A 13,323-nucleotide genomic window follows, 5' to 3' on the forward strand; every position below is an offset into this window, starting at 1 on the left:
ATTGAAAGGACCTAAGTTTTTAATTCAAGTTATTAGACTGGAATGCAGCCGAAAGAAGAATGCCTATTTCATTCTGGACTGAAACTTCTGAGAAACCTTTAATGGAAAATTTCTGAATGGATTTTGAACACCAAAAAGAATTACAGGAAAAAGAAAGAGGAGCATTTGACCATCTGCAGCATGAAATGTTGAAGTCTGATCTTTTTATCCTTCTTGTAAAGGAAGGCTGATGCCTTTTGAGGAGAGGTATTTTCGGTTTCTGCTGTTCATGGTTTCTGCGTGCTGCTTTAACCTGAGCTCAGAAATCTGGAGGGCTAGAGATGTTCATTCTTAAAAACATTAATATTTATTAAATGTAATTAATGCTTTTACACACCACTTACACCTAACAGAAATGATCTGTGAGCTTGCTACAGGGTGTGAAATGCATCTATTTATAGTATTCAAAAATACACTAAATACTTTCACAGCCACTCTACATAGTCAGCATGAAAAAAAGGAAGCTATAAGAAAACAAAGAAACCCAAAGCTTTTGAATGAAGCTCACTCCTGTATGGAGGGGTGAGTTAACCAGGGATTCAGAGAATCAAAATCCTTGCACTGATGCTGTGCAAAGGAGTAAAATTCATCATAGTGGAGATAAGAGGAAAACTGTAGCAAGACTTGAACTAGGAAATATGAAATTATACCACTAAATTTTACGAACTTTTAAACTCCAAATGATACATCTAACGTAAAAACAAAACAAAATGAAACAAAGGAACCAAAATACTGGTTTCTGACAGAGAAAAAATGTAATGAATTATCATGGCAACGTGAATTACTGAATATTTTTGTTGAAGGTAAGACAAGCCAAGTACAGAGGCTGGTCAGAAGATTATCATCCTTTCCCATATAGGTATTTGGGTTTGCTCTATGCTGTCCTATACAGAGCTGAGCTGATTACACTCATCTGAGAATCACTAGAGCAAGCTGTCAGTAAGACATGAAGTAGGAGTTAGAAACGTTTGCTCTCCATATGCTCTGATTTGAGAATATCTTCAAGAGGATGACTGTGAGCAAGGGCTGTGTGTTTGGTGACTTTGGGTCTTCCTAACAGAACAGCAGTTATCATAGAAAACACACTGTGCTGATAGCAGACTTACAGATTGAATGGCATATACATATTAGCACAATTAAGCACGCTTCCTTTAACATTGACTGTTTTTATGAAATCAGTGAACCTACTCTGATTTATTCTACCTGGAGATCAGGACGATATGCTTTTGTACAGTCTCAGGAAAGAGAGTAAGATCCTGTAGTTTAAGAGTTCTCTAGCTCCCAATTCATGCTAGTGGCTTCATGTCTTTCCACTTTGTCCTGGGACCCTCAAAATTGTCTTTCTTATATCATCAAACCCTATTAGTATTGCCTCTATAGCATAACACATTTGATATCCTATAATTCAATAACAGTCAACTAGTCTACTTTTGACATCTGAATTATATTAAGAAAGGAAAATCATTACAAAATGAATATGGTGAGTTTCCAGGACTCTGGATGATGCCCTCCTAAAGGCTGCTCATGTGCCACTGAAGCCAAGGAGAAAAAAAGGGCATCACAAATGCCTTAAAGATTTTTTGACAGTCATAGTGTTTGAATATGAGCAAATTCTTATTTACTTTGTTCAGGGCCACAATTAGTGAAAATCAAAGTGTCTGTAGCTGCATTTTATACTGTAAATTATTAGGTAATTAACCTTAATGCACCCTGCTCAGACTCCACAGCTTTCAAACATAGCCAAGAGCATCTTTCAAATGCAACAATACATATGACTGCATCACTGCTTAATTATAAATAAAACAAGCCTCTAATGCAATGTGAGGGATTTGGATGGTGCTAATGGAGAGTGCAGGAGGAAGAGGGAAAAAGAGAGATAGAGAGAATTAAATCATCTTTCAGCAGAGCAGAAAGACAAAGATTCATATCACAAGGATGTAAATAAAAGAGCATCCAACCAAAGGATGCTTTACTTGCACACTGATTTATTTTATTATGTTCATTATCTTCCACAAGGGATTGTGTTTATTCTCTTTCACATGCAAAAGTGTTTTATATTTAATAAAACAGGGATGATAAATAATTAAACCAGACTGTCTATAAATAAAATTGAGATTTTGGAAATCTGTATCAGTCCTACCCATTTCTGGTTTTATGGCAGAAGTGGGCCCTAGCAATGCCAGGGACCGCAAGACCGAAACTGGTACGTTCACAAAGATTTTCACAGAGAAACAGCTAATGTGATTAGGTTTAATAGAGGATCCTGCCTCCTAACAGACAGTAGGAATATGCATAAAGTAACAGGGCCTGCTTAGATTTTCCAGTGTAAGAGTGCTGATGTACTCCTGGAGGTCGAAATATTTCCATCTAAGTGTACCTACTGTATTTGACAGGAGCAAGACAACATTAATCCTAGCTACTGGAACTATATTACATGTATTAAATAAATTATCATTCTCTGTATTTGAGATGTAGGGGAGAGAGAGTTTGTATCACCGCTGGCTATATAGCTCGATTTCAGTTTGAGGCACTGAAGTTGCAGTACATGAAAGTTTTACCCTCCTCATCAGAAAGCTCAGACAGGGCAGCTCAAAGCAGCTTCACTTGCAGCGAATTTTCCCCCTCCTGGACAAGATGGGGTTTGTTCCCTAGCTCATTCCTTTGCATTTCACATCTGTGATAGCTGGAGCCCTAGAAAGAGCAGTGATGTAGAATAACCCAGAAGGGATGCACAACATCCTTAAGACAAAAGTGTTACAGATGGGGTTAGATGAGCTCCATGTTAGGTAGCACACCACCATCAGAGGCAGAGCCCAGGAGGGCAGACTCCCATTCTCTTGCTGCAGCCAGTGTATCTTATCTTAGATGTGCTCCACCTTGTCTGTGAAAAAGCTCATCCAGATTTGTCAAAAATGAATGTGTTACCTTTTGCCTTCAGCCTTGCAGCTGGAGCTATTAGGAGGAAGTAGCTAAATTACGACTTACTACCCAAATAGTACTAATATGAGAAATGAGGTATTTTCCCAGTGAATGGAATTGCTGTGACATTGTGTTTGTATGAAAAAAAAAAGAGAAGGAAAAAGAAAAAAGGACACTCATCTAGTAACACGTTGCTGGCCCCACGGCTGTTTCAAAGGACCAAATATAGGCCATTCTTGTGTAGTCTGAACGGGGAGGAAGGAGGAACAGGTCTGATGACACATATGAGATCTGTCGTTAAATTGCAGCATTAAAAAGAATACTTCAAGATTTCTGCATGCATGTAAAGAACTGAAAGGGCTATTTGTCTCCATGGGTGTGAATAACGCCTATTGACATTAATGGTTTAATTTATTTTGTGCACAGCTCAAGAGGTGAGGCTGGTTTATGCACTGAGTAACAGTGGTGAAGCTTGCTGGAGGAAGCAGAATAACCTGAGCGGAGCTGCTAAGTCTGGCAGAGCCTTCAGCTCCTGCGTGCTGTTAGCAATGTGTCAGCTCTCCACAGCCAAGTGAGGACTGCAGACTTCTTAAAACAAGGGAGTTGTAGCTGCAGGTTCCCCACTGTGAAAGCAAGTATAAATGCAAATGTCAACACAAGAGTACAGGGCTATGAGGAAATGACAGGAAACAAGCCTTTACACAGCAGATTATTCATCTCTTGTGCTGTAGCTTTCTATCCTGTGTGCTGGCATATAATATGACTGCAAATATTGCACTGTTCGCACTTTAAAATACACTAAATAACATTTATAAAACAGTCAGAACTGAGAAAAAAAGCATTAGGGATAAAATTCAAGGCTGTTGGCTCTGGATCTGCTCTACGCATGGATGCTGCTGCAGAGGTTGGTGCTCTGCGTGGCATGAAGAGGAACGTAGACCAGTGCCTGAGTACCAAGCAGTAGGGTGGGTAAAGGCTCCCATTTTCAATGGGAATTTTCTCTGAAGTCCCAGGGATGTTTTGCCCCCATACAAGCACTATTGTAAGGGGACAGGCAGGATGGAGGACTCAGGCCAGTTCCAACAACCAATCACAACTACTGCTACCTTGCAGGACTTCTCTCATAACTCAAGAAGAAGGGATTATTCTCCTCTGTCATTTCAGTTGTCACTAAACAGCCAAAGCCAGCAAGCACCTTGTGAGTCACAGCTTCAAAAATGGCTTGTTACAAAACGGCTATTCCTCTAAGAGCTGAGCAGTACAGGTCAGGTCCAGACACTGTCTGGGCCTTTTCATCAAAAGGCAAAGAAGGAAAGAGGCTTTTCACTTGTGATCTTGATCCAGTCAGCTGGATTTTTGCTCTGTGTGAAAGCAAGTACCAGACATGCTGTCTTTCCCCTATCCTAGATCTCACTCGGAGGCTCAGCATCTTCCTCAGCATCAAACACAGCATTGTCCCTGTGAGGGGACAATGGGACCTGTGAGGGGAACAATGTTGCCTACCTATTTATCCCATGAATCCACACAGTTATAACAGTTATACTTCTGGAAATGCTGTGCCAAGACCAACAGCTAATATTCCATTAGGAGTTAAACAGGCAGGGGTTTACAATTGCTAGGCTACACAGCTCCAGCAGCCATGTCATCTTACTTTAATGGGATATCCGAACCCGATTTCCCTAACCAGAGGTCATTGACTTTTAGCACATAGAAAGGGAACATATTTTTCTCCATCATTTTTTTTTTTTTCAAATTAGGTGTGTCTAAAAATGTCCATATTCACGAAAGACAGCTCAGCAGAAATGTACAATATATTATATAAACACTAGAACACAAATCAATTTGAGAGGTTGAATCCTCTGTGCAAAACAAGGAGCTCAGTAACCCTCAAAGATGAGTCACAGAGAAAGAAGCTCAGAACTGCAAAAATAAAATATACAAATTTATCTGAGAATAATCACTATTTCATGCTTGCTTATAATTATAATTTAATTATAAACCCAATTTTGCAACAATTTTTTAAAGTAGGCAGTTAGCATTGAAGTATTTTATATGCAACAATCTGCTATTGAACTTCCTCATTATACAACAATTGCTATATAGATTTCCCTGTTGTTTAAGCATATTTTTTTGCCACTTGCAGATTTCAGTTGTAATCTGATAATACAAACTATTTGATCCAAGATCAATGGTACTATTTTACATGCCACATTGCGAGAAATGGTAGTTGAATATTTGATATAATACATATCGATGGAGAAGCTCGTATTTTTTTCCTTTTGCGTGCAGACGGATTGACAAATAGAAAACTTTTGGATATTTGATAGTCTTCCCCACCCCCATAATCATTCATCTTAGAAAAAAACAAATCTATTTAATAAATCAGAAGTTTACCCCATGTGAGGGCCCCTACTCTTCAGTGGAATTTCTAACCTGGCTGAGCAGAGGGAAATCTTAGATTAAAGAATAAATTATCTCAATTTCATGCGCTTCCCAACTGGTTCAAACCACTGAAGCTTCACCGACTTCAGCAGAACCAGGGCAATTTCTGTCATTTGAGGATCTGTCACCTAACTTCTAGAAAGAGAATAAATTTCTGCCTCTCGCAGTGCACAAAACTAGCTTATCTCACAGGTGTGACAACTGGGTCTCCAAAATCATCAGCAGCTATTCCCTTGGGAGAAACATTGCTTTGTGGTGCAGCCACTGTTCTGGTAGGTAACGTCATGCAATCAATATGTAGAAAAGGACCTCACATTTTATTTGAGCCTGCAGGGGTCTGTAGGAATCATATTGTGTAGGGACTTTCCTATGATTACATATTGACTCTTTCACAATATGATAGAGAGAGGAAACTATTTCGTTTGAGCTCGCTGAGAGAAAGGGGAGGAGGCAGAACGCAGATTTTTCTCATCAGGCGTTCCCAAGGAGGCTCTGATTTTTTATTGTGTATATGGTAATAGCTTCGGACAATTTTAGCAAATGGCATGAGTTGCACCTTATGGGGAAAAGGAGAAAGACATTCTTTCACAAAGAAAATCAGAACATATCAAGCTATAAGTGCTTGGGGATAGTTGTGAGAACATTTTAAATTTGGGTGACTTTTTGCTGAGACTGCCACGTTTTGGTGTGCAGTTCTGAAAGCTACAGGAAGAAAATCCTGTGTGTAACACAGAGCCCTGGCAGGAATAATCAGTTCAGCCCCTGAGCAACGCTGGCTTCACAGTGCTGTTGCGAGGTCCCTGAGCTACACCAGGCTGTGCAGAAATTCCTCATGCTTTTCCACACATTCAGATGTGTTGGGAGAGGTATTTGGTGAGGCTCCCAGACATTTCTTCAGCTCCGTGGGAAGACCCAGTCACCACGTGGCTACAACTGTTGCCAAATCAATTATATTTGCAAGCACAGAAAGGCAGGGAGAAGGGGAAGGGCTGGGTTTCCATGTGGCATATGCTCTTCAGTTTTCCTGCTCTAAACTGTCATGCAGAGTGATTTAGCAGTATTGGAAAGACTAAAAGAAATTGATTTAGCCATTAAAAAATAAGAAGAGCTCTCAGTGTTGTATCAGCTGTAGCTGGAAGGAGAGTTCAGGCTGGCACTAGAAAATTTATTAAATTGTTAGAGTCCACAGAGAAGATGAACTTACAAAAACTCAGTGGTTGATCTATTTTAGTATTTTTGGAGAGCAGCAGAGTGCTCATCTCCTGAAGTACCAGCAAAGATTTCAGGGAGAGTTTTATATGACCATAGCTCTGCTTTGGCAAGAAGGGTAATACTAACGATAATAATATATACAGTTCTATTATTTTTTTTTAATCTGAGCTATGAAAGGCATGATTATCCTGGCCCCAAACTGAGATGCATCATTTGGCTTCCTAGGGTAGAGCTAGAATTGCTCCTAAATTCCACTGGGATAAATCAGAGAACAAATCTTTAAGTTTTGAATGAAAATGTTCTTCATTGAATATGTTTGCATTTAATAGAAATAAAACGAACCCATGAACATACTAAACTAGGGCAAATCGACCTCAATGAATAATATGCAAGTCTTTGAAGTGAAGCTTCCCACTCAATTTTTGTATCTATTTACACTGATACATTAATTAATGCTAAGTAATTCCTAATTGTAGTGATTTGATGGCAAACTTTTAAGCATACTGAAAAAGGGAAGAATAATAAATAAAAAGAGGTGAAAAATTTCCAGTAGCCTGAACTATTTTCTACTAATAACTTCACTTGAACGTAAAATACTACACAAAACCAGCTAGTCAATTAATTAACAGTTGGTAAATAAACATACATTTTATTTCTGGAAGATATATGTAGTTATTGTGTAGCACCTATATTCAGGAAGCCATTGTAACATGAAAATATACCTCACTGCTGTATTAGTAATCATAGAAATGTTATTCTGTCAGCATTATAAAATATTCCTAGATGAAATTTACGCTGGTAGGATGCAAGCAGGTATGAGTCAGGGAGTTCTGGGTTCTTATATACTTGAGTCGCATTTGAAATAGGCATATAAGCACAGATTTCTCCAGCTCTTACATGTGTAGACATTTTTAATGCTTTCTGCTCCAAAAAAAAAAGGGGGGGGGGCGGGGGGAAGAAAAGAAACAGAAAAAAGCTCTGCCCTTTGTGCTTCCCATTGTGAATAGAAATTGTTTTCCCTTGGATTGATAACTTATTGATAGTTACCTTGCTAATCTTGTGGAGTTACGTCAGCTGAATTCATTTAAACAGCGCTGTTCACTAAATCCCTCTGATCTCAGAGAGAAAGCAGGGCTTGCAGAAATCAGAAGGCAGCAAAAACATCCAAACTAGAGAGAGTGACTGATGATGAACGTCTACTCCTCCAGGTCCTGCTGGATCCATCTTCAGCAATGCAAGACATAGACTTGACTCTGATTGTCTGAACAAATGACCACCAAAGGGTTTTTGCTTCAGGAATAGCATAAGCAATTTTATAATCACATATTACAGACTTATGAGACAGGAATAACATGAGAGATATGATCATCATAGCTTTGTACTGTTCTTTCATATTTAAAAGCACAGCTGGAAACTTTCTGGGGATGAAAGATATAAGATTCAAGTAACAAAGTACAAGAATCTTAAAGGTATGAGATAATATTGCATATATCACAGAACAGTCACTCACCGTCCCCAGATTAGATAATTCAAGAGACTGATTTCCATGAAGTTGAGATATGCAGTTCATAAAATGCATGTGTAATTGCTTTCCTAAACTGATTAAGCAATTCCCATATCTGTGCATCCCAATCAGTAATTGCAGACCTAACCATCCATTTGCATATTTTCTGTTACTCACTTGGCATATACAATCACTGTGCATGCAAACTAAGAGCAGTATTTTACATCCTAACAATTTGAGAATCGAACCTCTAAGCCTTTTTCTTGTCTAACTTTTGTAATAGATTTCACATTGTTATATTTAAAGTGGATTTTGGCCATTCCTACTTCAGAACAAATAATAGGAGCTCTTCACTGTAAACTGAGATAATGAATCAGACAGTTTCTGGAGGCCTTTCAGATAAATATCTCCTGTAATTAATAAGGCTAAATGAACACACATTGATCTGGTTACTTCTTGTCCACCACTGATACCAGTAAAATACAAAGTTTGTGAAGAAAATTGAATATTTATGTAGGAAATTAATAGAAAAATAATAGAATACAGCATTCCTTGTTTCTCATTCTTTTCATGTCTATCACCTTCTCTATGCTGCACTCTTTTATTGGCTTTATCAGCTTCCTCCTCCCCCCCCCAAAACCCTTTAAAAGAAAAAAAGAAAAGAATTAATTATTAACTGTTTACTTTGTCACCTAAGGTCTCAACTGCACCTGCCCCAAACTGCATGTAGACAAAAAAAGAGAAGATGGTTTTGGAATGCCTCTCCTCAAGGTAAGACTTTGCTCCATCCCATGTAAGCATTAAATCTACCTCTTGTTGAGAAGTGAAAACCTTCAACAGGGAGAGGGAGAGTAGCACCAACATGGGACCAAGGGCACGTTCCTGGGCCTCTGTCTCGGCTCCCCATGCAGAGGGTGGAACTGAACTGGGTAGGTGTGCTCCATCCAAAATGAGCTGTGTTCTGCTACCCTTTGTTTATTATAGCAAAAAAGTGACCCTTGCTTCCCTTTAAGAAAAAAAAAAAAAAAAAAAAAGAAGGAAGGATTTTTATGAGGCAATTCCTCAGGTGACCACAGAGTAACATAAAGTAAGAGAGGTAAATGCTGGCCATTCCCTTCCCAGCCAGTACTGGCAACTCCCTTACTAATGTGCTGTACCTCATGAGACTTATTCTGAGCTGTTCTGTACTTCCCCTGCATTGCAGATGGATGCATGCACAAATCCAGAGGGGTCAGCCACTGACAGATGAGATGCTGTGATGCTTCCTGATGCCAAAGTCCAGTATGGATGCAGTTATTTGTTGTCTTTTCCAAAGCAGTCAGAATTGCTCATCTCTGAAACTATTTAGGTGGTTCAAGATGCAGATAAAAATGACAATGTTTTCTAGGAATAGATCCAAATTTGGGATCCTGATCCAAAAGTTAAAGTGTTGTAGGTATTATAGTGCTTTACCCATAGTACACATAGGCAGGAGACAAGTACCCACCCTCTCCATCATCAGCTTAATGCACGAGATTCTGAACTAACATGAATCAAAGCTGCAGTAGATTTTTATACGTTTGTAATTTTACCAAGTCAGACTTTATGGATAGAGAAAATGAATAACCTCATTTTTAAAGGGGTCTATATCTCTGAGATAGTAAATGCATAAGCCACATCAGTATTAATGGAAGTAATGTGCATGCATGTGTAGCAGAATAAACACATTAAGTGCTGTTAATCATCACTTAAACATAGAAATCTCTTTGAATATCAACAGCGCTGGCAGCTCCCTTGACTACAATGTTTTGGGATGCAGAGCCAGAAATGTCTTTCACTTTTTAATGATTTTTGAAATTATGTTATATTTTATGGATTAAACTCTGAGGAGGTGTTAACTGACATAGCAGCACTAACTTTTATGGAGTAGTGCCAATTCATTCTTTAAGGCAATCTGTCTCTAGATATGAATAAGAGGTAAGATTAAATATAAATAATATGGCAGAAACATCTTATTTTTAACAAATACAGAAAAAAAATACTTCCTCACCGTTTTCTTGAAAGTAGCTTTTTGTAGTAAAATAATTTAGATTTTTTCAAAAAGTTGATTTTATTGTACTATAATTGTATACACTTAAGACTGTTCAAAAATAGTTTTCATATCTTTGAAAACAGCTGCCATCTTGAGTGTTTGTTAATACGAGTGTTATTATTAATATGAAGATTACTATGGACAACATTTGCAGCCTTCCAAAGTTCAGTTTCATTGCAGCTATCCTACTTAATCCAAAATTAAGCTACTGAACCACGGGTCAGAAGCACCGCAGTTGACGCAGTAACAGTAGATAGTAAGTTGATACATGGGAACTGCATGCAAGGCGGAAACCTCAGCCCAGTGCAGGAATAGTAGGGACTTTATAACTGTTAACAGCCTTGAATTCTTTCCAAAGCCATACACCACTATATAAATTTATGTTTCTTATTGATCCTTTTGCATCATAGAGAATCCGTATGTAAACAAGTGACAGGAGCTACTGTACGCTTCAGATCCAGTGACTAGTTATGCATATGTGTACACAGGGTCTGAAGCATGGACTCATATCAAATAGTATTGCCCAAAGTATGAAGGCAGAGTTAATTTCAGTGTCTTGCTTGCTTCCCTGCATCTGTTTGGTTCACACAGCCTGATAGAAAAAGACATTCTTCAAAGACTCACTGAATCACTTTTTAGAGTACTTTAGAGCTTACACATCTAACGGAGGGTACCTTCTCCTGATTTCTTGACAGTCGCTGGCTACAGTCCCTAGGAAAGGTGGTAGAAAGGGAGAAGACACAATCCACTGAACAACCCACCCCACTCAGCCTGCATCTCCTTTGCTCTCAAACTATTTCTGTGTGGCTTATCAAAACATGTGACAGCAAAATAACTTTGGTGCCCAGCCCACGTTTTCAGACATAAGAAATTAAATTATTTTGCTGTATTAATTATACTCTTCTAGGTGCAAAGGTTATACTGTAACTCCTTTAATCTTACCAAACTGCAGAAGTCCAAATTACCTAGGCCTTCCAAAGCCTTTCAGCCCTTCTCCCAGCTTTAAGTTCTACAAAACTAAAATCATTAATGTAGTCAATGTTAGGATTCAGATACTGGCCAAGGAGAATAAAATTTTGGTCTTCTAAAACACGGATATCATCTGGAGGCCCCAGTTGCCACTGAAGGTAATAAATTCCAGGATAAGACGTGTGATTCAGCCTCACCACATCATGTCACTTTGAGAGCTAGCTCCTTCCAGATGAAATATTTCTGTATTCTGTGACATGTTATCTACCTCCAGCTCTTTGAATGAGGTTCAAATCAGACTGAGACTGTAATAAGGAGGAATAAACAGAGTTTCCAACTCAGTTTTTCTAATGCAGCACTGGACTTATCACTGCCAGTGCTGAAGGCTGCCAACTCCTCCTGCAAGTCAGGTATCTCAGATATAGTCCCAGAGGCAGCTTTTCTTTGAGGTCAATACATAACCAGAATATAGCTGGGAACCTTATAGGGTTTAATTAATCATCTATGATTTTTGAGGAAAAAAATACAGTCAACGACCCCTTGATTTTCACTCAAAAGATAAGATTAGCCAAAAGATTTTATATGCAGAGACAGTAAATAATTTTATGTTCTTTCTCCTCCAATGCCTTTGGTGGTCCTCATGAGCAGAGTTCCACCAGGGCCACTGTTGTGATTCTGTTTCCAGCAATAAGAGATGAACGTACCTTTGATACATTTACTATTTGGAGCACGCTTTATTGCCAGTCTGCACTGTGTATTTGCCTGCCAGGGAAGTTATAACACAACTGGGAGCACCAGAGTGACTGTTTTATGCACAACCAGGATTCAAGTGTGGTTCCATTCCATTGGGCTACTAAGGAAAGAAAGAGAACGAAATACCTGCTGAAGTGGATGGCCAGAATTTCTTGTCTTATATAAGCCATTTATTTCTGTATCATTTGTGGGGTATATTTTGAAAGGATAAATATTTTTAAAACCAGTCAGTATTTTATTGCATTCTCACAACTTATTTAAAACCTCAAAGTAAATGCTTTACTCTATTACTTAAATATATATATATAGAGAGAGAGAGAACACAGCTGTATATCATCTGTAAAAACATCACTCACTATTAGTTCCTTGTATTAAAATGCAACTTTATTACCTACTGCAATTATGAGAAATTTAGTCTGGTTCATATATTTTCCAAGGTATGGAGAATTACATCATATTATTTTTGCTAGTAGACAGCAACATATTGTGCCTTTCTCATAGCTAAGTCTAAAATTATATACTAAGACAGTGATTCCATTACAGAATATGATTTTAAGATATTCTTCTAATTTTTTCATTAATGGCTTGAATGGTCACAGCAAATTCCAGATGATGTGTGGTAGTAACTGCTTTTCTGGTTCAGATATGAACCATCACTTAGCCTAAGAATTTCTTTCAGCTCGGCTGTGATTATATATACAGAAGCAGAGAAAATAGTACTTCTATTAGAATTAGTGACAAGCTAGCATAAGTCATTGGGACACATCAGCGAAGATCACTCATGAGAAAAAGCTTTCTGTATTGAGTCCTAAATCTTTAGGATGAAATTCTGACCCCACTGAAGAACTGATCTAAATTCTACCTATGCAGTACAAAGCAGCTTCTCACAAAGCAGGTGTTTGTATGAACCTACTTTTTTGTTTAAAAGTTTTTTGTTTTTTGTTTGCATTTTCTAAACTCCACGGAGCAGGCTGAAAAGAAATATTTTTAAAATTTAAACCACTGAACTTGAAAAGTTTTCTGGATCTCATGCGAAGGGAAGTTAATATAAATAAAACAAGACTTCAGTACCTCTGAAATTTTTATTATAATAAAACAATTTTCACTGTGTTCACAAACCTGAGGCAAAATATTGCTCTCAGTGATGTAAATAGGAATCTTTTCAATATGCATAAAAGGTACCAGCCAAGTCCTAAATTCATGTTTTTATTAGAGAAAACTGATCAAAAAAGCTGTTTTTAAACATTATTGGATTAGATAGCAACATCATGCATTTCCATCTGATAATCTAAAGTTATTTCTGAGAGTTCCAGCTCCCATGCTAGCATTGCAGAAGTCTCCCCCAAAAATTCTCAATGTTTTTAATTAAAAAATGCCTGAAAATGCTTTTTCTTGACTTTGATGCTGTCACTTC

At 38.1% G+C, this 13,323-nt stretch overlaps 1 protein-coding gene across 4 annotated transcripts in view; it reads left to right on the top strand.

The window, feature by feature from the left end:
- Positions 1-13,323, top strand: part of CBLN4 (cerebellin 4 precursor) — a 117,342-nt gene that overhangs the window by 21,714 nt on the left and 82,305 nt on the right. Inside the window, exon 4 of one of the 4 annotated variants that reach the window (XM_083801591.1) lies at positions 8,814-8,887. The exons of the other annotated variants lie outside the window; for them this stretch is intronic. Within the exon in view, the coding sequence (XP_083657717.1) occupies positions 8,814-8,887 (74 nt within the window). The remainder of the gene's footprint in view (positions 1-8,813; positions 8,888-13,323) is intronic. 4 annotated transcript variants of the gene reach the window in all.

This window comes from Anser anser (assembly GCF_964211835.1).
Source record: "Anser anser genome assembly, chromosome: 16".
Classification (NCBI taxonomy): Eukaryota; Metazoa; Chordata; class Aves; order Anseriformes; family Anatidae; genus Anser; species Anser anser.